This window comes from Engystomops pustulosus, chromosome 6 (genome assembly GCF_040894005.1).
Source record: "Engystomops pustulosus chromosome 6, aEngPut4.maternal, whole genome shotgun sequence".
NCBI classification, from domain to species: Eukaryota; Metazoa; Chordata; class Amphibia; order Anura; family Leptodactylidae; genus Engystomops; species Engystomops pustulosus.
In genome coordinates, this window is record NC_092416.1 from 32,731,505 (window position 1) to 32,754,925 (window position 23,421).

The 23,421-nt window shown below is 41.3% G+C and overlaps 1 protein-coding gene across 1 annotated transcript in view; it reads right to left on the reverse strand.

Moving 5' to 3' along the window:
• Positions 1-509: 509 nt before the first annotated feature.
• The window catches only part of MCAM (melanoma cell adhesion molecule), a 53,436-nt gene continuing 30,524 nt past the window's right edge, over positions 510-23,421 (reverse strand). The window contains exons 4-18 of the mRNA XM_072155600.1: positions 22,713-22,780; positions 20,099-20,186; positions 18,763-18,942; positions 18,547-18,668; positions 17,174-17,315; positions 16,782-16,897; positions 15,531-15,672; positions 15,333-15,457; positions 13,630-13,777; positions 12,162-12,197; positions 9,749-9,784; positions 8,160-8,189; positions 6,423-6,564; positions 3,948-4,059; positions 510-2,728 (exon numbers count right to left, since the gene is read on the reverse strand). Of these exons, the coding sequence (XP_072011701.1) occupies positions 2,702-2,728; positions 3,948-4,059; positions 6,423-6,564; positions 8,160-8,189; positions 9,749-9,784; positions 12,162-12,197; positions 13,630-13,777; positions 15,333-15,457; positions 15,531-15,672; positions 16,782-16,897; positions 17,174-17,315; positions 18,547-18,668; positions 18,763-18,942; positions 20,099-20,186; positions 22,713-22,780 (1,514 nt within the window). The 3' untranslated portion in view covers positions 510-2,701. The remainder of the gene's footprint in view (positions 2,729-3,947; positions 4,060-6,422; positions 6,565-8,159; positions 8,190-9,748; positions 9,785-12,161; positions 12,198-13,629; positions 13,778-15,332; positions 15,458-15,530; positions 15,673-16,781; positions 16,898-17,173; positions 17,316-18,546; positions 18,669-18,762; positions 18,943-20,098; positions 20,187-22,712; positions 22,781-23,421) is intronic.

Here is a 23,421-nt window from a genome sequence, read left to right on the forward strand (position 1 = left end):
TGTAAATAGTCTGCAGCTCCTGTCTGTAATGTATCTAATTGTATCTATTATATGTTCCAGTGTCTGGCTGAGCTCTGCTGCTAGAAATGAGCTCTTCTGCAAAGGGGCTCAGTGCTTTCTTCTCAGATAACGCCACCCTCGAGCTGGAGTGTTTTTGCGCCCGTTTTTGCGCCTAAATGCAAAAGTCGCCCGTGATGAATATCATTAGGCGCAGCAAAACATCTGGAATTGAACGATAGATGAGGGAAAGGTGGTTATTTTTGCTGCGTGGCTAATTTGACGTTTAATCGCAAAACGGGCGCAAAAACGGTGCGCCTAAACGAAAAGGCGCAAAAACAACAGAAAAAACAAGTGATAAATGTGGCCCAATGTCTATAAGGTAACTGGTATCTCAGAAAACTGCAATTCAGAACTTCCTAGACATCTGATCTTCAGGAGAAGGTTGAGTTCATAGATCAGTTTCTTCAAAAACATGTCAGAAGATGGAAAGACAACAGAATTATGGACATTCCAGGATCGATTTTTTTTATTTTCACATACATAAAAAACATAGGCAAAGCAATATTAGATTCCTCAAATTTACACACAAACCAATGCAAATATATAAGTATATATAATATATTTATATATATATAGAATTTATTTCAGCATGATAAGAAGTAGTAACGTCTGTAGAAGAGACCCTCTCGTGTATAGCCATGTGCTCTTCTAGTCCCTTCTTGCCCTGAGGTTACGTCTATGTGTCATCTATGGGGGATGTGTTGATAAGGCCTATCAGTTCCAGCTAATATAGAAAGAATGACCTAGAAAATTCTGGATGAGAAGGTGAAGTGATGGGTTGTAGGATTGTCAGTGCATGTTACCAGAGGGGCACTACTAATACTGGCGGAGCCGTACATCCATCTTCTTTGTGCTGAACCACTTTACTGGTACCACCAGTCCTGTAGAGAAGTGGAAACTCCATGTCTAATGTTTCTCAAAATATATATGTTCCCTTTTATTATAGACAAAGTCTCTGCTACTTTTTGAACAAAAAAATAAGCAATCATCATATTTCTAGAACACAGTCTATGGGCTGTTGATTCCCTCGGCAGGTCCACCATTGTTTAGTTACATAGCAGGCACTAAGCTGTAGACAAGCCCTTAGTTTAGGTGGAGGTCCAACTCTCATTAGTCCCACCGGATGGGACAAAAATTTCACCATGATCCATTTAAAGTAGTGTAACTCAAGCACCAAAGACCGGGGGTAACCAAAAACTCACTCCAATGCTATTGGATGATAGTTTGGGGGCACTTTTTAGATATGACACAGGTCTATCAATCTACCATCATTGTGTGTATTGAAGGATGGGTGCAAATGTTGGCTCCCTCAAAGATCTCATTAAAATTGTGCTAAGTCTCAGAATCCCAGTGACCTGATCCTAACGAAAGACCATTTTCTGTGTATATCTGAGGTCCATGTGCTATTATGTTGTCGATTAAAACTGATTGGAAAGAGGGAATATGAGAATTGTGTGTTGCCTGGAAGGTTTCTTACTTCTTCCTGTTTAAAATAGTTTTTGGCCAAAAAATTCATAAATATTTAATAAAGTTTAAAATGAAGCCATGGAACCTTCTTCTTTAAGTAGAACTCTTTTACTCCTTTACCATTAGAAAGTTACATGATGTGAACTGTAGGGATGAATCTTATCACCCATGGATGAACATATGGGTTATCCTCTCCTTTCTGGTCCTGAGCTTTGTCCTATGACCAGCATTCTGATTCCCTGCCACCTCATATTGTCTTATTTGTGGAGCATAGTTAGTTTCCCTATGTATTTTTCTACTACAGACTCAATGAAAGTCTTATCGGAATGAATAGAGGAGATAATACACCTAACATAACGAGTCCGGTAGAGAGTCAGGTTTCTGGGCACATGACAAAGCTCAGGACGAGAAAGGAGCAGATCGGTCACATATACAGCCATCAGTGATATGATTATCTTCACTACAATGTACATCATGTACTTTACTAAATTCTTACTTTAAAGTAGAAACTATTGGATCTTGTAGAACACTGAGAAGGTTGGAAAATTTAATTGTCTTTTGTATATTTTAAATTCTATCAGTTTGTGTTTTCTGAAATAAATGTCAGAATTTGAAGTAGAAATTCCAGCCCAATATTAAGTTGGCCAAACTTCTTCGATAGGTTATTTAGCCAACAGCTGTTTGTCCCATTGTCCATTCAAATACCCAATCGCTTTGGTAAAATATCCCAGATTCAACATGTCTGGTTCTTTATCCCCCTTATATCACTATTCATGGTGGAGGTTGGGACAACAGTCATCTGGCTTCATCATAATGTGCTCAAATAATGTTAATATACAGTGTATGGACATCTTTACATTTGACAGAAATCTAGACCTTCAATGGAGGTCTGCATCATATTCATACCGGACAACCCTGGTTTCATCATACATGGACAGAGTAAAAAACAAAGTCAACAAGAAGTTGAGACCACACGGATTGTTACTGTGTCCATAGAGAATGTCCAGTACAAGCGGAGGGTACAGGTAAAGGGGGCATATACTTCTGCCAGCTGTTACAATACGATTGTGGATTGGGAGATCTTTGGTGGGTTGACCGTCGACATCCATATTTACAGATAAACATGGAGACAGTAACTGTTACTCCGGGGTTCAATCTTAAAGTTTCAGGAAACTCAGTTTCTTAAGTCCATGTATTTTTCCTAAAAAAAAAACACAAGCAAAATCTTTCAGTATCACATTCTGGAGAATAGAGTTGAAATTGCTCAGTAAAACCCCAACTGGAGATGCATTTTTTAGTGTATAACATTGATTTTGGCTGAGCATGCATGTGCACAGGGGGCCAAATATAGCTGTCAATTGAAGCAATGTCCAGCCAGCTTAAAGGGATTTTTCCAGTTTCAGACATTAGATCCCAACAATCGGGACACCAATAGATCTGATATTAATGACCAGTTCTATAGATAGATTGTCAATCTAAAGCTTAATAAGACCTTTAAAACCCCTTTGATACAGTCTCGGAGAAGTGATGAAGGCAGGGACGAAGACTTATGTGTGTATAATGTATTGTTAACTTACCCTATATAGGTCCCTAGTACAATGGCCTCTGGCCTCATCTCATATACAGTAGAAAGTGTCTAATCTACTGAAATTGACCAACAGTACTCCTTCAAAAGGATTGGCCACCCTCAATCCCTACTTGTTAGCTCACTCTAACTCCTAGCAGTAAGATCGGATCTATGGGGGACATTTACTTACCCGTCCCGTTGACGCCGCCCATCTGGAATGTCCGACGAAGATTCGGGTCTCCCGCGATTCACTAAGATCGTGTGTCCAATTTCCTGCATGTGTCGCTTCCCCCGCTCAGGTCCGCCGGAGTTCACCTTCTTCTTCCCGGTCCATGTGAGTGCTTGATCTTGTGACACAATTTGCTTTTTAAATTCCGCGGTTTGTCCGAATCAGTTGGGTGGCCCGACGTCCATAAAACCCAATGGATTCGGAAAAAACGCGGAATTTAAAAAAAAAAATGTGTCACTTGACACGCGCTTACCTGCACCCAAGATAGGATGGTGAACTCCGGTGGACCTCGGCGCAGCAGCGACACCTGGTGTACATCGGGCGCACTACTTTAGTGAATCGCTGGAAGACCCGAATCCTCGACGGAGAACGCGCCACTGGATTGCGACAGGACCGGGTAAGTAAATCTGCCCCAATATGTTTTTTTTTCATGCATAACAATAGGAAGACTTAGCGACTTCTACAAGATCTCAGGAGACCTGAAGGAAATGCTCTTCCTGTTGTTACCAGAGGGCAGTCTAATGGTGCCTTGCATAGTAGTAGAGCTTTAGTTGCCGTCCTAGGTCATGACCTCTACCTATATACCTGCCTCATAGTTTTATGCTTACTATGCCTTCAAATTACCTGCTCCACCGGCTGCTTCTTGTCTTGTGCTCCCGGAAGAAGAACAGATTCTTCAGCTGGTGAGTCCGGCTTCATTTCTACAACAATATGGTCTTTTTCTCCTGGCTTTGTGCTGGAAATTGGGAAAAAAATTGAAAGAAAAAAAAAAGAAAAATTAAAAAAAAAATTATAATTTACCTTACTTATATCTTAGTTATCTGCATGTAGGAGAAAGGTTAAGATGTTTTCCTCTTTGAATAAACCGCTCTAAAAATGTTGTGAGAAGTTCCCATTTTCAGCAAATAATTGATATTGTTTGTGTAATGGAAAAGTTATACAGTTTTCCACTATACTTTCTGTATCAATTCCTTACAAGTTTTCTAGATCTCTGCTTGCTGGCATTCTATAGGAAGCTTCAATGTTTACTTCCTGTGGGTAAAAAATGGTCATGTGATATCACACAGGTGCATGGCCCGTTATATCCCTGGTCATGTGATGTCACACAGGTGCACGGCTCGTTATATCCCTGGTCATGTGATGTCACACAGGTGCACGGCTCGTTATATCCCTGGTCATGTGATGTCACACAGGTGCACGGCTCGTTATATCCCTGGTCATGTGATGTCACACAGGTGCACGGCTCGTTATATCCCTGGTCATGTAATGTCACACAGGTACACGGCCAATGGTATCCATGGGCATGTGATGTCACACAGGTGCACAGCTCATTATATCAATGGTCATGTGAGGTCACACAGGTGCACGGCTCATTATATCCCTGGTCATGTAATGTCACACAGGTGCACGGCTCGTTATAACACACAGCTCTAATTACTCCAGTGATGGCAGTGACCGAGTGACCAAACTGAAACCCAAAACCCCCCTTATTTATCGCGAGATGCCAACCAAAAATTAAAGCAGTAACTTATTGCTCCCTGTTTTTCAACAGCTTTCAATCATATTGGCCTCCTGAGGACAGCAACACAGTAGAAAGATGGAAAATTTGCATCATTTTAGCTGCTTTCCATGGTCCCTCTGTACACTGAGAACCATGGAGCAGCAGAAGGTCTTCCAAAGATAATTTGGCCCTGTCTACTCATTCTCCCTCTTCCTACAGCTCTAAGTAGAGAAGCAAGTATCAAAATATGTCTGAAAGCAGCATCTTTTACGTGGCTTGCACCTCTAGGAAGATTCTTTGAGTCCTGTCTGATGTGCTGGGGCAATGACCAAAGTGCCCACAGAAAGGGCTCTGAGTGCCGCCTCTGGCACCCGTGCCACCACTGAATTATTCAATGTGATATAACGAGCTGTGCATCTGTGTGACATCCCATGACCAGGGGTATAACGTGCCATACACCTGTGTGACATCCCATGACCAGGGGTATAACGTGCCAAACACCTGTGTGACATGACATGACCAGGGGTATAACGTGCCATACACCTGTGTGACATCACATGACCAGGGACAGTTTTCAAAAAAGTAAAAATTGAAGCTTCCTATAGAATGACAGCAAGTAGAGGTCTACAAAACTGTGAGGAATTTATATAGAAAGTATATCGGAAAATTGAACAACTTTTCATTACACAAACAATTTGAATAATTTGTTGAAAGTGGACAACCCCTTCAAAAGTAAGTAGAAGAGACATAACTACCATCACCTGATTTGTTTACTTCTTATTTACTAGAGCATGGATATTTTAAATGGGTTTCTGACATTAAAATCAATTTTTAAAATCATGCTAAGGAGCCTGAAGGGCTCTGGAAGGTGTTACCCAAGCCCTTCCTCCTGTAGCTTCACACTGTGCCGGTCCCGTTGCACTTTCCCCTCCCACTGTGTGCTGAAACTTCCTCTACTGCTGTGAGATTACATCAGGCAGAGGGAGTGGGGGGTAGGTAACGAGGGAGCAGGGGGGAGGGAAAGATATTCTTCTGCACAGCGTAACAGTCTTTGAAGCCAAAGCACGGCTCCTTGGGCATACATAAATGGTGAACAAATTTGTATACTCCACCAGTGGAGGAAAAACTCTGATAATGAATGGAATGCACCGTACTCCAGATAGGATTTTAATTTACTGATCCCACTTTCTCTTTCTCTTAATATTAAACAAACCCTATTAAAAAGTTTTGTTTAATTTATGACAAAATGGGTTTATTTTACCCAACGGTAAGTTTCTAAAGTAATTGACTAACTAAACCCGGACATTACAGTGGGTCGAGTGGACTGTCTTTGTATCAGTTTATGAGATTAGAACAACCCCTTTTAAATGCAGCACATGAGTCATATCAAAAACTGAAAGCACAACATAAAAGTACAGTAACAGACATAAAGGTCGGCCTGAGGGTGACTCATATTGTACAGGAAGTGTTGCAGATCGCTATACACTGATTTGGGATGACTAATGAAGACAACATGGGGCTATCTTTTGTGTACATGAAATCAGATCTGAGATTTCCATTTAGAAAAGTGTCCGGCCATGTAGAAGACTTCTACTCACATATCTTTTGTTCCAGAACGTCCGCACGGAATACGCCCTTTCTTATAGAGGAAATACAGCACAGCGCCCAAGATGGCCAGCAGAAGGATACACACAATGACCGCCACAATCACCACACCGTAGCTCTTCTGACTCCTGGACTCTGCACACATAGTACTTTATGTAGTTAACCAAACATTATACATATAATACATATACATCTATATCCTGGCACAATCCTGTATATTCAGTGTCGGACTGGGTTGCCTTAGGCCCACCAGAGAAAATTAATCTGGTGCCCAATCTTCATTCTCTGCCAGGAAATAGACTCTAGCAACTTCCAAATTGGGTTGATTTCTGTTGGGTCTCAGTTCAGTATACAGTATAGTTGAACAAGGGCCCACCGGAGGATCCTCTGGTACTCCCGTGGGCCAGTCCAACACTGTGTATATTCCTTGTTTAAATGGTAAAAAAAAATGGGTGTAGTGTTTTTTGCTAAATCCATATATTTTTTGTATTTTTTATGTAAATTTAGATAAGTGCCAATACATTGTTTTCTTGCAAATCCAGATATTTGACCCAAGATAAATTTGACCAAAAAAATAAAATCTGGATATTTGACCCATATTAACCCGTGTAAGTGTTCTCACCAACTGGATGCAACTAAACCAATGTTTCTTACCTCAAGCAACCTCATTAAAGAGATTATCCGGGGTAAATAAAAAGTCTGCAGTTGTTCCCTCCCATCTCACTTTTTAAAAAAAAATCTACTGGTCTAAGGGACCAGGAAGCAGTGCCTTTCTACTGCCTTTCCATGACATGGTCTCTCCCTCCCAACAGTTGGAGCGTCATTACATCATGTATTTGGCTGGTTTTTGGATGCTGTACTCAAGACATCCAGTCCCCTCAGTCACAGCAGCTTCTGGATTGTGTATGTTTTTTATAAAGAAGTGCATGCGCCATTTATCAACTCCATAAACCCTGCTGGGACTGAGGGGGCTGGATGTCTTTAGTACAGCTGCATGAATTCAGCACCTGGTCACAAGATGCAACCACGCTTCTCATAGAGACCGCGTGGCCTGAAATCAGAACATCATTGCAAGGCAGTGTAAAGGCACTGCTTCATGGTCCCTTAGACCATATGAATTATTTTAAAAGTGGAGCCAAGGGGAAGGGGAAAACCAATTAATAAATGATATCACTCAGGATAATATCACTCTGCAAAATCCCTGTGAGGGTCTAGTTACTTAACTATTTTTGGAAAATTGCATCAACAAATGTATCAATTAACTAAAAAGCAACATTAAGGGGGTGGTAAAATCACTAAAAATGGCGGCTCTAACATAACAAAATTACTCGGATCTCCACAATCCCCTCCTTAATTCTACAATACAGACACTCTTCATGTCCTCCCTGCACTCCTCTAATAGGTATCTCCTAGAACACATGATATTCTTGAGACTGCCACTCAACCAATCAGTGACTCAGGCGGGTTGATGCTTTTCAGAGTGATTGGCTGGGGAGGAATCTCCAAGCATTTCTAGTGTGTTACGAGACACCAGAGAGCAAGGAGAGGAGACCTGAACAGTAAAGAAGGAGAGGTGACACCACTACAGGTTTTTTATTAGGGTCCCTCTGTTTATCCATATTAGCAACATTTTACTAAACCTGTAAATAAATTTCCTTAATTTGCTAATATATTTCATTTTTAAAAACAGTAGAATATGAGCTTAATGTACTTTTATTGATTTCTCTTACCTATGCTGGGGTCTTTTGTGGAATCAGATCCTATGGGGAAAATGTTAAAAATTTGTAAGCATGGAGATTTATTTTAAATAATGTTAAATTATAATAAGATTATTAGTATTATAGAAACTTTGTGATAATAAATTCCATAATTTTTATACATAGTAGAGATGTCACCTTTTAGGAGTTGTACATATAAGCATGAGGCTGCCTGCTCCATGATATGGTGCACGTACACTCACCGGCCACTTTATTAGGTACACCATGCTAGTAACGGGTTGGACCCCCTTTTGCCTTCAGAACTGCCTCAATTCTTCGTGGCATAGATTCAACAAGGTGCTGGAAGCTCCTCAGAGATTTTGGTCCATATTGACATGATGGCATCACACAGTTGCCGCAGATTTGTCGGCTGCACATCCATGATGCGAATCTCCCGTTCCACCACATCCCAAAGATGCTCTATTGGATTGAGATCTGGTGACTGTGGAGGCCATTTGAGTACAGTGACCTCATTGTCATGTTCAAGAAACCAGTCTGAGATGATTCCAGCTTTATGACATGGCGCATTATCCTGCTGAAAGTAGCCATCAGATGTTACAGGGTACATTGTGCTCATAAAGGGATGGACATGGTCAGCAACAATACTCAGGTAGGCTGTGGCGTTGCAACGATGCTCAATTGGTACCAAGGGGCCCAAAGAGTGCCAAGAAAATATTCCCCACACCATGACACCACCACCACCAGCCTGAACCGTTGACAAGGCAGGATGGATCCATGCTTTCATGTTGTTGACGCCAAATTCTGACCCTACCATCCGAATGTCGCAGCAGAAATCGAGACTCACCAGACCAGGAAATGTTTTTCCAATCTTCTACTGTCCAATTTCGATGAGCTTGTGCAAATTGTAGCCTCAGTTTCCTGTTCTTAGCTGAAAGGAGTGGCACCCGGTCTTCTGCTGCTGTAGCCCATCTGCCTCAAAGTTCGACGTACTGTGCGTTCAGAGATGCTCTTCTGCCTACCTTGGTTGTAACGGGTGGCGATTTGAGTCACTGTTGCCTTTCTATCAGCTCGAACCAGTCTGCCCATTCTCCTCTGACCTCTAGCATCAACAAGGCATTTCCGCCCACAGAACTGCCGCTCACTGGATGTTTTTTCTTTTTCGGACCATTCTCTGTAAACCCTAGAGATGGTTGTGCGTGAAAATCCCAGTAGATCAGCAGTTTCTGAAATACTCAGACCAGCTCTTCTGGCACCAACAACCATGCCACGTTCAAAGGCACTCAAATCACCTTTCTTCCCCATACTGATGCTCGGTTTGAACTGCAGGAGACTGTCTTGACCATGTCTACATGTCTAAATGCACTGAGTTGCCGCCATGTGATTGGCTGATTAGAAATTAAGTGTTAACGAGCAGTTGGACAGGTGTACCTAATAAAGGGGCCGGTGAGTGTATAATGAAAGGCACGTGTATCCCTATGGCAGTCCAAATGTTAGTAAAATCGTACTAAGGCCATGTGCATAAGATCTAATGAGCAATATATAGAGCTGCATCTTGTCCCATCTGAGATATTAATCTGGACTCAGATCCAAGTAATTCTCACCTGTCTTAGGGAGTGGTTCTTCTGTGGTTTGTGCTCCTAGAAGATAAAGTTGTGCAATTTAGTGGAGAAGAAATTTACCAACAATCATACAGCCCAAGTTGTCAGCTATTCCTCACCACTCCCCCATACATATACATGCTCAACAGTTAAGTTTCCTTGTGAACAGTAGTGATGAGCGGGGTAGACTGACTCCAGATCCAAACACCACAGATTGAGGGTAAACTGGGTACACTCCCGCACCGGTAACATCCATTTCCGTGGGAAAAGCGAGGGGAATTGATGATCCTCGGTATGAGCAGACCCAAACCCCAATGTTTGGGTTTTTGCCGAACGTTGCGGATTCTGGTCTTCAGAACACAAACCAAGACTTCAGTCAAAAGTCCAGGATTGGTTGACCCCCCCCACCGGTAACACCAGCAATCTATTTTGGCAGTAGCATGTAAGGCATCGCCAGCATCAATTGTGCCTGTTACCAGTGGGTGAGCGGACTCACAGGGGTTGACACCCGTGATCACTTGGTCCACAAACCCACAGGACCTAAATACTGATGGGTCCACTCATCACTAAGCAACAGTAAAATGCAAGTATTTATAATTGGCGTCATACAGAGGTACAGAATTGCCTGTGGTTGAGTAAATTACCGAGACATAATTTATAGTTCATATAGGTGCTGTACCATAATAGACACAATCTCCTTTCTATAAGTATCAACCACGAGGATCAATTGGAGACTGTAGGTCCAATACTGTACCACATACAGATTGGAGTGGTGGTGTGATGCTCTGTTCACTGCTATGGAACTTACCACACAGAAAGTCCATAGTCTATAGTAAAAAATGGAAGGAAATTCCTGGCAAATCTCACGACTCACAGTGAATGTTGTGAACAGTTCCTCTTTATTAAGAATAAAATCCATAGAACAAGTGCGTTGCAGCACCAGAAGTTAGAGACATTTTGACGCTGAGCATCTTGATGACCATTTATGACTCAAGTGAACCTTAACATACACTTAAAACACATTAATTAACAGGAACTGTTCCCAACATTCCATGGGAGTCGTAACTGTATCGGGCATTTCCTTCCATTTTTCCCACGTTGTGTCCGTAGGCTTGTGCACCTTATAAATTATCCACAGTACCATGAAGAGTTATCTTATTTGATGGCCATACATCTACATCTATTATCAATGTTAAAAAAGGTTTTTAAAATAATATAATATAATCTATCAATTGGTTCGGAGATTCTGTCTGTATTCGCCATTTTTGAAGTCCCAAATTGAATGTGTATCTTCTCGGCTTTACTTCTTTTAAAATGATGGTAAAATACTGCTGTCATTCATCCTAGAACGTAGGAACTTATAAAATATTTATAAAAATTTTATTTAAAAAAGCAATGTTTTAGAGGATTACCAATTGGAGCAACATGGTTCAGATCAAATAGATTCAGACCTGAACCGAAACATCAAATCAAAAATGACCGTAGGCAAAGTCGACCGTATCTTGGATAATTTGCTTGTTGTCTCTTAATATTATAAAACAAATTGTGCCATAGACTGATGTGAAAAGTAAAAGCAAAAAAAAAAAAAAACTGTGAAAAAAAATACCATGAGTGATCATTTCTATATTTAACCGTGTGGAGATGGGACAAAATGTTTCTACGAAAATCTTGTTCTTGTGAGTCTGTAGATAAGTGATAGTGATGTGTTATCTCACACTGTCTCATGTTGTCCTCACAAATAACAGCAGAATTACTTCCTTTGTGGAATGTAGATAAAACAAGGGAAAGATACAGGCAGTCCCCGGGTTACGTACAAGATAGGGTCTGGAGGTTTGTTCTTAAGTTGAATTTCTATGTAAGTCGAAACTGTATATTTTATAATTGTAGATCCAGTAAAAAAAAATTTTGGCCCCAGTGACAATTGGAGTTTAAACATTTTTTGCTGTAATGGGACCAAGGATTATCAATAAAGTTTCATCACAGACACCTTACAGCTGATTATTGCAATCTGGGACTATAGTAAAGCATTCAGAAATCTTTACCAGAGGTCAGAGGGGTCTGTCTGTAACTATGGGTTGTCTGTAAGTCGGGTGTCCTTAAGTAGGGGACCGCTTGTATTCAAAAATATATGTGCCCTTCTCCTATATTATTCCACAATGTGCTATCCAGGGTCTCTCTAAAGCTCATTGCCCACGAGCAAGTTAGATCCGAAAAATTTGCTCCGCACACTGTGGTATTTCCTGGACCAACCTGAACTTGAATCACCGAACTGAGCAGAGCAGCTGAGTTCAGTTCAGCTCGGTCCGAAATGTTTGCATTCGCATGGAGTAAGTTACTCGTTTAGACCGTAACCACGCAGAACAGCTTCATTCCGAAAAAAAATGAAATTTTCAGACAGATTTAATATTGAACATACCTATGTCTTCATCCGGTGTCACTGTGGTCACAGGTTCTGTGTAAGAAAAAAATAAAGATAATAAATAAATTAGACTGATATTACATAATGACTCATACTGCTAGCTGTTCACATGTGCTATTGTTCTAGGTACAAGTCAGCAGCAATAACTATTTGCTAATTTTGAAAATATTGCTGTATAACACTTTATAACACTATATCTGACCAACTTATTACTTTGTACTCTGCATTTTTAACAATTTTTTCACCTTGTCACTTCAAAGTTTCCCCAAGCTGGCAGGTGGAGACCAGCTGCTATGATGTCTCCCATACACTGCTCACAGGAAAGTAGGAGATTCTCCTCCCTCACTCAGAGACATGAGGTATTAAATTATATGGCACCGGGTATATAAATTGTGAATACAGGCGGTCCCCGTCTTAAGGACACCCTACTTACAGATGACCCCTAGTTACAGACAGACCCCTCTGCCCCCTGTGACCTCTGGTGAAGCTCTCTGGATGTTACTATAGTCCCAGACTGCAATGATCCGCTGTAAGGTGTCTGTAATGAAGCTTTATTATAAAATTTGAAACTCCAATTGTCTCTGGGGGTTAAAAAAAAATTTGTCCAGAACTACAATTATAAAATATAGTTTCGACTTACATACAAATTCAACTTAAGAACAAACCTATCTTGTACGTAACCCGGGGACTGCCTGTATAGCACTTGCAATGAGCTGGAATGCTTCCTATAACATGTTTCTATCTCTTTTTATTAGTCAACTTGTTTTCACTCCTCTCCTATACACAGACTACGATGTACTCATTTGTAATCTGATATCTCTGTGAGCTGCAATCAGGCAAATTCAGATGATACTTTACGAAAATATCAGACAAATAAGGGAGGATGAAAAGAGCCGGGTTAGAGGAGAAAGAAGCTTTTTATCTGATACTATTCTTATATTCATGTGATGTAAAGTAAGTCTCTATAAACTGTTGTGTCTCTTAAAGGGAACTTGTCAGCAGAAATTAACCCACTACCAGTATGTTGTCAAGCAGCTGAACACCTTCCAGATGATATTTCTTTCATGACCGAGAGTGGTGGCATTATCCAGAAAATCAATTTTGAAGTGAGATGTAAATTGGTTGTACAAAGTCAAGGAGGAGGAGATTTTAACACTGAAGTCAAGCTCTCTCTTCTGGAAAATGCCCCTTCACTGTAATTGATGGTCCTGCATCCAGAGACATCACTAAACAAGTTCTCGTGAAGTCCGATGAAGTTGGATGCTTCCCACCTTGACTTCAGTGTTAAACTCTCCGCCTCCATGCAACAAATTTACATCTCATTTCAAAGTTGATTTTTGGATGATGCCCCCACACTAGACAACAGAAACAAAAACTAGAAGGAGTTACGCTGTTAGACAATATTCTGGTAGTGGTTTAGTGTTGCTACGGTAGAGGATCATGGTGAATGCTATAACAGACTTACTTTCCTGTAATTGGATATATTCTGTGCTGCTGTTGTACTCGTTCTGGGCCACACACATTACTCGCTCATTAAAAAAGTCTTCAGTCACTATGAAGGTCAATTCACTACTGACTTCATAATCAGAAATAGGAGAATTCTGACCATCTACCTGTAGAATGAAGCACACAGTTACTTTATAGATGTAAAGGGGACATAATAGACACAATCAGGGTTTGCACTACAAAAGACATGTAGGGGCTTGTTTACTAAGGGTCCCGCGGCCGCATTTTCGTCGGTTCTCCGACTTTTCGGGGATCGCACCGGGGATTGTGTTGCACGCAATCGGATTTTGTCGCATCGGCACCAGCTTTCACGCGACAGAAATCGGGGGGGGGGGGGGGGTTTCGATCTGTTGGACGATCCGACGGATTCGGACTAAGCGCAGGATTTAACATCTAAATTTGTGTCGCAAGCCAAGCACTTACATGCACCGGGAAGAAGAAGGTGAACTCCGGCGGACCTGATCGGGTAAGCGACACATGCAGGAAATGGGGCGCACAATGTTCTTGAATCGCGGCAGGACATTCCGAAACGGGGGATCGCGCAGGACCGGGTAAGTAAATGTGCCATAAATATCTTTAAGGAGACACCAGGTAGTTTATGGCTCTTTACAGCCAATGAATCCTGGGAAAGTTATGCATCTGATTGAATTCTTCTTTCAATACCACCAATAGGTAGCTATCACATAGATCAGTAATGGCAAATTTTTAGAGACTGAGTGCCCAAACAACAACCAAAACCCACTTATATAGTGCAATTTAAGCAGTGACTTATTCTTCCCTGCTCGGTCACAGCTTTCAATCGTATCAGCGTCCTGAGGACACCAATACAGTAGAAAGAAAGTGGAGACATTTAGTCTATTATTGTAGCTTCCAGCCAGGGTTACTTGAACAGGAAAAATTGGTGGGGTCCAAAGCAAAAGCTCCAATGTTAATCCAGCTCTGTCCAAACCTTCTGGCTCCTCCAGTATCTCAGGAACTGAGCACGTTATGTCCTGGGCTTCCTTGGACTACAGGAGGAGGCCATAAGTCCTGAGTGATAAACTCAGTGCTAAGGTGACAGCCTGGGTGCCCAAAGAGAGGGCTCTGAGTGCTACCCGTGTCATAGGTTCGCCACCACTGATGCAGATTAATGTCTTACCCATTATATCGGTACTGAGCAGGGTGCTGGTTGGTTAAGACATCTTTCACACTGCCATTGTCTGTCTATAAATCACCGACCAGATAGTGTCCTGTTTTCACGGACCAACCGTGATGCACAAGATGGGACTTATATAGTGATATAGGACACAAGGAGACACTGTTTCTCGGCCAAACAGCAGCAACAAACTGTTGTCATGATTATAGTTCTGGGCTGCTGTTCTATCAGTAACATGGGACTTGCATCATATATTGAAATGATGCAAGGAGTCCCATCCTGGACACTGTGTTCGACTCAGAACACTGCACAGTCTGTGATTCACGGATGAAACCATAGTAGTCTGTAGTATCCTAAATCATGTCACGTTCATTCTCAACGTGGCCCTTTACCGTTTAGCCACAATCCATATTCTGCATGGCACAAAACGTCAAAAACAACTCCAGTTTCTGGGGATTATTCTGCACATATGCATAAATATCTCTCAAAGTTATAAAAAAGACTAACCATAGAAACAGTTCACTTACCGCCGAACCATTTATATACCAGGTTATAGTAGGTGTGGGATTGCCGAGGGCCATACATTTCAGAGTTATCTTTTCCCCATCTTCTACTTCTACAAGTTGTGGACTTACAGTCACTTGTGGCTTCCCTACAATAAGTAGACATGGTTAAATGGAATATACGGTGATCTCAGTCTCTATCACAAATTATATTTTTATTACCTTTGAGTATGACTTGCAGCTCTTTGGTCTGGGTAAGTCCAGGTACACTAGTTACGCTTGCAACACAGACGTAGCGTCCTGCATCCGTGTAATCCTGAAGACTAAGGTTCAACTCAGAGCCTTTGGCTACGGTGGTACCATCCTAGAGATGCCCAAAATATACAAGAGATCAGGAAAAAAGACATCAAAAATTTGAATGTAAATATGCATTGTCCTCCGGTGCCTTAGGGGACACAAAAGTTGTCTCCTCACCCTTCACTGAAAGGGATAATGTAAATAATTTACTATAGTTGAGGGCCCTGTACAGGGCCAGCAGCTTCAAGTTACATCTCTCTCTGGATACTTTATAAAATTGTAGATGGCTAAAAAGTTAGTGTTAGTGAAATCTATGAATTAAGGGGGTTGTCCAGTCACAACAAGTTAGCCCCTATCCACAGGTGATCGGTGGGAGTCTCAGTGGTGGCACAAATCACGAGAACGGGCATCTGTTGTACCCACATTGCAACTCAAAAGAATGGTTGGAGCAGTAGGTCGAACATGCCCGGTGCCACTTCATTCCCTGTCTAAAAAACTGACTAAGCACTCCACTCTCTCTCAGTACCATAGAGATGGATAGAGCAGGAAGGCGCATGTATGACCAGCAGTTCTGTTCGTATGGAGTACAACAAACCCTTGTTTTGGTGTTCCACTGAGACCCTCACGAATCCGCAAGTTAGCTCCTATTCCGTGGATAGGACTTACTTGTTGTGACTGGACAAACCCTTTAATATTTGCAGATTTTTATCTTGAATTGAGCATAAGTGCACATTTATTACTTTATTCAAAGTCCCCAGCTCTGGCAGCAGTGGTCATCCCCCCCTCCCCCCCGATTTATAGCCCTGTGGCAACTGTGACCACTGCTGCCGGACCTGGGAACTTTGCCTGAGAACAAGCCTCTGTACAACACAATTTGTTGTCTCACAATTTAAGCATCGTAACTCCTTCAAATTTCCTCTGTGCACTGAAATTTATGACACAAGCTGCCACACTGTTCCCCTTATTAAGCTTATAATGTCAGGCTATACACACATATTATCATTTTACTGTATTTTTATTACATTCAGAGAAGATGTCACTGGATATAGAGCATAATCACTACTCACCATGTACAGCTTGTATACATCTAACAATATAGAGGTGTCCCAGGGCCAGGGTTTTCCTTATTACGCCTAATAATTTAAGTATGGGTTTAAAATATACACCAATACTCACCCGCGTCCAGTGAATATCTGTTTGGGCTGATGCATTTGCCTGGCATAAAACACTAAGAACGCCCCTAAGCTCCACATGAACCGGTGACTCTTGAGACAGAACAGGGGGATCCAGAACTACAAGAAACGGAGAAGAAATAGAGGCATAAAGAATTGATCACACTTGTAGTTCACGTTGTAGGTGAAATCAATGACTCGTAAGACTGATCAGTTTAGTCACAGGAGGGAACTTTACTTTCCTGCAGGATCAAACTTCATCGATGAAAAGATTGGTTGGTTCCCAGTGTCTTTACCCATAGCCTATATGTATATTACACAAGGTGTAGATATGTAACCAAGTGTGTCTCACACAATACAGTGGTTAGATCTACACCTATGAAGGAAACAACTTACAGTGAACATGTAATTCAGTCTCTGCTTCCAGTTCATTAAAAGTATCCAGATTAAGCGCTTTACAGATATATCCTCCAGAGTCTCGCCTTGTGACTTTCCAGGAGTGTGAGAAATCTTCTGCGAGAGCCTCCTCCTCATCTTTCTGTAGGAATACACAGATATATTAAAATCTGACAAAATGTCTCATATCCCCCCCTTCAATGCTTTTTTTTAATGAAATGTACACATTTCTGAAATTGAAAATTTTAAATTTCGAAAATTTTTGACAATTTGGAAATTTTTTTAATTGAAAATGTTTTTAATGAGATTTTTTTTTCTAATACAATTCTGTGTTATAATACAAGAGTGCTTTTTTGTTGACGGCGCCAATAAAGACCACGTCAGGTGGAGGAGGAGTTTCATAAGGTCGGATGAAGAGAGTGGTCTACCTCGATAAACTTTACGAACTCTACCTGCTCCTGACATGGCCCTTATCGAGGTGTACTTCCCTCTTCATCAAATCCGGAACGCCCTACTAAATTGGGGCTAACCTTGATTCCGTCCGGAGTTCCAAATCTGATGAAGAAAGTGGTAAACTTTGATTAACCTTATGAACTCTACCTTCACCTGACATGGTCCTTATTGGCGCATCGGGTCCAATTTTTGTCTTTCCCTACCCACCTTGATTTCTTTGGATGACCTGATCATTCCAAGACTCTGACCTTGTCATCAAAATATGGCCTAATAAACCACTACTAGAGACTGCTTACAAGTCTTACATGAGCTGAGATCCATCATCTATGTATCAGTTATTTGCTGCAAAAAGTTCCAATGTTTGGCTAAAGGATCCCAACTTGGCTATTACCTCTCTTATCTGCTGCACAATAGGAATGCATTTAGCTTTGATGTACCAATATTGAAATCATCTAGGCCTCTCCAAATACTTTAGGAATGAAATAATATGAAATGTTACCTTACAGTACTACATTTACCGTAAGATCACGTCTTATTGCATTTAGATTGTTAAAAATGTACCCAGGAGTATCCAACCTCTGCTGGATTCTAATAGTAAGTATCCCCTTTCATATTTCCCAAACTCTAAAACCTATTGACGGGTTAAACATAGCAGACCTACTCTTTTTCAATTATTCTGCCTTCCAAAAAAAGTGGTAAGAAAAGAAGAACTAACAAGTAAACAATAGAGTGAAATAAAAGAGTGGAAAAACAGATTAGGAGGAAAGTAAAGTACAGAGGTTGATAAAAGCCAAAGTAAGTGGAGCAGGAAGCAATTTCCTCTGATATAAAGATTCTTGTAGTCACTTTTACTACTGATTTATGTAAAGTTTGTTAAGTTCCTGACCATTTAGAACTGGAAAGCTAAGATGTCGTCTTACCCTGTGCAGTGTAATCTGAGGTTGTGGGTTGCCATTACCCTTACATATCAGCTCTACTTCATCCCCCTCCTTTATCATGTCATGTTGACTCTTCACGTATATCTGTACTTCAGTATTTGGGTCTGTGAAAACCATATAAAATGAAAAAAAAAAGAACTGTAGTGAGACTGATACATATAGTATGAAGAAGAAATAAGGCATTGGGTAATTACTTACAGTCTACTGTAATATTTCGCTTCCCCGATTCCTTCATATAAGCCCCCTTCGGAAGGTGATAAGAAACCTCACAGTAAAAAGTAGAGTAAACATCAGACATGTATACTGGAGAGGACAGAACGCTCTTGACCGCGATCAGACCACTGGACTCCACTGTGATCTGAGTGCTGACCACTACACCTGTAGATGAAACGGTAGAAACGGGTGTTTAATTCACAATGCCGACTTTGACCTTACTTGCAAATGGGTTTGGGCCTATGTGCATGGCTCACATGGCTCTGTAGATCTAACTCAGGTCCAGGCTGGTAAATTCTGCCGAAACATAGTCTTAGTCACTTGAAACTTGGACTAGATGTTACCCCATTAAACCACCAGCCCCCTCAGGTAGGGTATGAAAGTTCCATTCTAGAATTCCCTCTAGAAAGCAAACCAGGGCAGTTTCAATACTCTATGGGGGAGATCTATCACCACCTTGTGTAGTTCGAACTACACTGTCAGAGTAGTGGATCCTATTCAAGAATGCAAAGAGTTGATGGACGTGGTATAAGGTCCTCTTTAATGGTTGCACAGCATCCATTGTGGAGAGGTCAATGTTGGACCATGATGTCCACAGTGACATGCGGGCAGGCAGTATTGGGAACGTTGTGGTATGGGATCTGTAAGATAAGAGGTCTTTAAAATATTTTTTGGAAAGGGTAAACCCATGTGGGTGCCCATACAACCTCAATAGATGATGACCAGAAACTTTTCTTTTAGTCAACAGCTTTCCCTTCCTGAATTATTTTGGCTTTGCGCGCGATCCATTTTTCCCTCAGAAACAATAAGACATTTCCCTACAGTTTGGACCTGCATACATGCAAACACCTCTGTCTTTGGTGTATGAGTGCTCTAAACATGTATTCCCATCTCAAAAATGACGATTCGTTATAGTAAAGTGACAAACGAATTTCCCATTGGGAGAATACATGTTATCTTATTTCAACAATGAGATCAACAATGTAAGCAGAAGGTGGCAGCGCATGCACAACTCAGTCCACTGACAGTGGTAGCGATACGAGGGTCGGGAAACCCTGTTCTTGAGATAGATGTAGGGATCCCTATCTATGGGACATTTATGTTTATTAGGTTACACATGGAGTTTAAAAAATACAATGCCACGAAACTTGGCAACTTCATAGTCTCCATATATGTCTGCAAAGTATCACATGTAGACGGGTAACTTATAGTTTCATAGTTTATACGGTTGAAAAAAATACACTTGTCCATGAAGTTCAACCAAGGAAGGGATTACTGACCAAGGTATTTTGAACATCTGTGGTCTCCAACTCTTACATACCATTCTTTTCATTTATCATCTGGGTATCGTTCCTATACCACGTGATATTGGGTGTGGGGAAGCCGTTCTTACTTTGACATGATCCAATCTGAAATAAAAGAAACATGTCTTATGACAACCATCATTAAACAAATTGTCTCCTGGTTCTTAGTGTTGAGTTCTTGTTGTGATGTTCTCCTGTCTTAAAAAACCTCAATAAAAGAATGATAGACACGCAGCGCACCGTGGCATAGTAGAGATGCACGTCTCCTGATGTCCAATAGATTTGGATTTGTAGGCACAATTATAGAGAGGTACAAAAAGTTAGGTAAGTAGTGGCGCTCCGGGCTCCATCTTTGCTGAGGTCTGAGCAACAGATCAGTACTTTACCTAACTTTTTGTACCACTCTCCTATACCCAAAGAATCTTCATGTTAAACTTCAACATGCGCAATCCTTTTGTTTACAGGACAGATAAGGCACTAATGGTGCCAGTCACTCCCATCTAAAATTGTCCTTCTCTGAATCACTTCTGTAGCTTGTCTTTTTACAATGTTACTTAAGAGTTTCAATCTTCAGGAGTTACAATCTTCATGGAAATCTATCATCAAAATCTATCATGATAAACCATGGCCTTCTTATATTTGTTATCCATGACCTCCTCCCTTCTCAAATCAAGTGTTAAAACTATGCAAAGGAGCCAGAACGTCTCTGTTATGTAGCTTCAAAAGCTGTTAAATTGTGCAGAAGCACTTCCCCCTCCCCTTGTGTGAGATTATATTAGGTAGAGGGAGGGAGTAGGGGGAGACAGTGTAACAGTTTGTGAAGCCGTAGCTTGGGGTGGGGCTTTAGTAACGCCCCCCAGAGCATTTACAGGTTTACAGGCGTCAAGATAGCGACCGGAGGCTTGCACTTAAGTTGAATTTGTATGTAAGTTGGAACTGGTATATTTTGTAGATGTACAGTAACTCCAGACAATTTTTTTTTGTTTTGTATGGCATAGGATTCTGTGAACAACCCTGTCAAGTTGGTTTTGATACCCTTGTTCAGATTTTATTTCACTTTCTGTCACTGTGACAATAGGATTTTCAGAATTTTGATAACCTTTGACAACTTTCTCTTACCCAAAGGGTATGGAGACTGTGACTTTTTGTTGTGTCAGAATGTGAGATGAAACCTTTGACACCTCTGATACCAGTGGATCGTACTTCTTCATGCACGTCTGTGTATAGATGTAAGGGCTGCCATCTTAATGTTATTCCAGCCCAAATATGCAAATCGCTGTATTTAGAACAGCCCACGGGTTGCTGGTAACTAAGGATGCATTAGCTGGTGCAATCTCACGCTTCCTTAGTTACCCGCAACCACCGTCTTGCAGTTCTTCCTGTGCCCCTGTGCTTCTTCCTTCGCCCACTGACTGGTAACTAAGGAAGCGTTATATCGCACCAGCGAACACATCCTTAGTTACCTGGTCCCCGGCATCTCCGTGTCTGCGCTCCAGCTCTTGAAACCGGAAGTGCAATGTGCATGCGCGTGGTGCCGAGTGTCCCGTTCGTATCTACAGGTTGTTCGTATCTCGGAACTCCGTAAGTCGGGGACTGCCTGTATTAGCATAATTGTAAAAGTTGATTTTAGAAGAAGGAGGCTATAGATAACAAATATAAGAAGATTACCACAGTCCCGGTGCCTGGATCTATGAGTAAGTGGTCTATCATGATGGATTTTGATGTTAGATTTCCTTTAAGTTTAATGTTTAACCACTAGTTAAAGTGAATCTGTGAGTGGTATATGATTGAGTGAAAAAAGATAAGCTTTATGATATATAGATTTATGAATAAGAGCGGATTTCACCACTCCGTAACTCCGCCTACGTGGGATGATTGACAGCTCTCCCTGTATCAGCATTTGTACACAGAAGGTTGTTAATCACTGGGTGTAGGTGGGGTCAGCTGGACTCTGTCTCTCTTTGGAGTCCTTTCAGGATTTTCATTGCTGTTTTAACATTTAAGCCTTTAATTTGCAAAGCTCAACTTTTCCTTCTCTAAAATATACTTCTGACAGGTTCACCTTAAAGGAAACCTACCACCACAGATCTACCTATTAAGGTAGATCCGGTGGCAGGTTCCTCTCATGTGGAGTTGTATAGCCCTTTTTAGGGCTAATTCTTTGGTGGCCCATAACTTTTGTAAATTTTAATTCACATAATATTCAAATTTTCTAAAGAGGCTACTGGGGCGTGGAGTAACCGGAGCTCCCACCTGACATCTTCAGTGCACAGTTCCTGGTAGCTACGCGCACTCGTCTGAGAAGCTGGGTTCTGCGCATGCACTGCACAGTCTCGGCTTATGCGCAGAACCCAGCTTCTCAGACTGAAGATGTCAGGGTAGCGGAACACAAGAGGCTACTGGGGCGTGGAGTAGCCATGCCGTGCAGCCTCAGCTCTGGCTATTCCACGCCCCATTGGCCTCTTTAGGGCTATACAACTCTACATGAGAGGAACCTGCCACCAGATCTACCTTAATAGGTAGATCCGTTGTGGAAGGTTTCCTTTAAATTATTGGCACCGTAGGTGACAGATTTATATTGCCTTTATACAGGGGAACATTTATTGTGTATATGATTTATTTCCCATTTACCTGAACACTCTCATCTGTGATGGGAATTCCATTTTCTTCCATTGTGATTTCTGGATCATCGGGAGTCTCTGTGTGAAGATATCAGATATTTATTGTCCTGGGACCAACATTAAACTCATCATTATCATGGTACATCTGCTTATCATTACAGCAGATGTACCTGCAGCCACCACCAGGAGAAGTTTACTGCTTAGAACAAACCCTCCCTGATGCCTGGCATTGGCATATTTTACATTATAGAAAACCAGAAGCCTCGTCTTTGATTGGGGATAGCTTCGATCATGGACCATAACTCTTTAGGTGTCATGGTCAGAGATGACCATGCTATCATAGAGATTGCTCTCAGCAGTGCAGTACACAGTGCGTTACAGCAGTGTGAGGACACACACTACTCCTTGAATATGGAGAAGGTACAATTTTTTATGAACTTTTGCCCGTGATTAATATTTAGTTACTGACTGTATTGTGTGTATACCACTATTAGACACCTATATTATTATGGCCTAAGAACCCCTTTGACATCAATGACATAAACAAATCTCAAAGACAAGGGAGTTATTTCTGAATAAATCTGTATTGACACGAGTAAAATATGTTGATCATGTGCCAGTCAATTAATAATAATGTCTCAATATAAAAATGACTATGATCTGTAAAGCACTGACTCTTTCTTGGAGACTCTACTCATGGCAAACGTTGGGCAGACTCC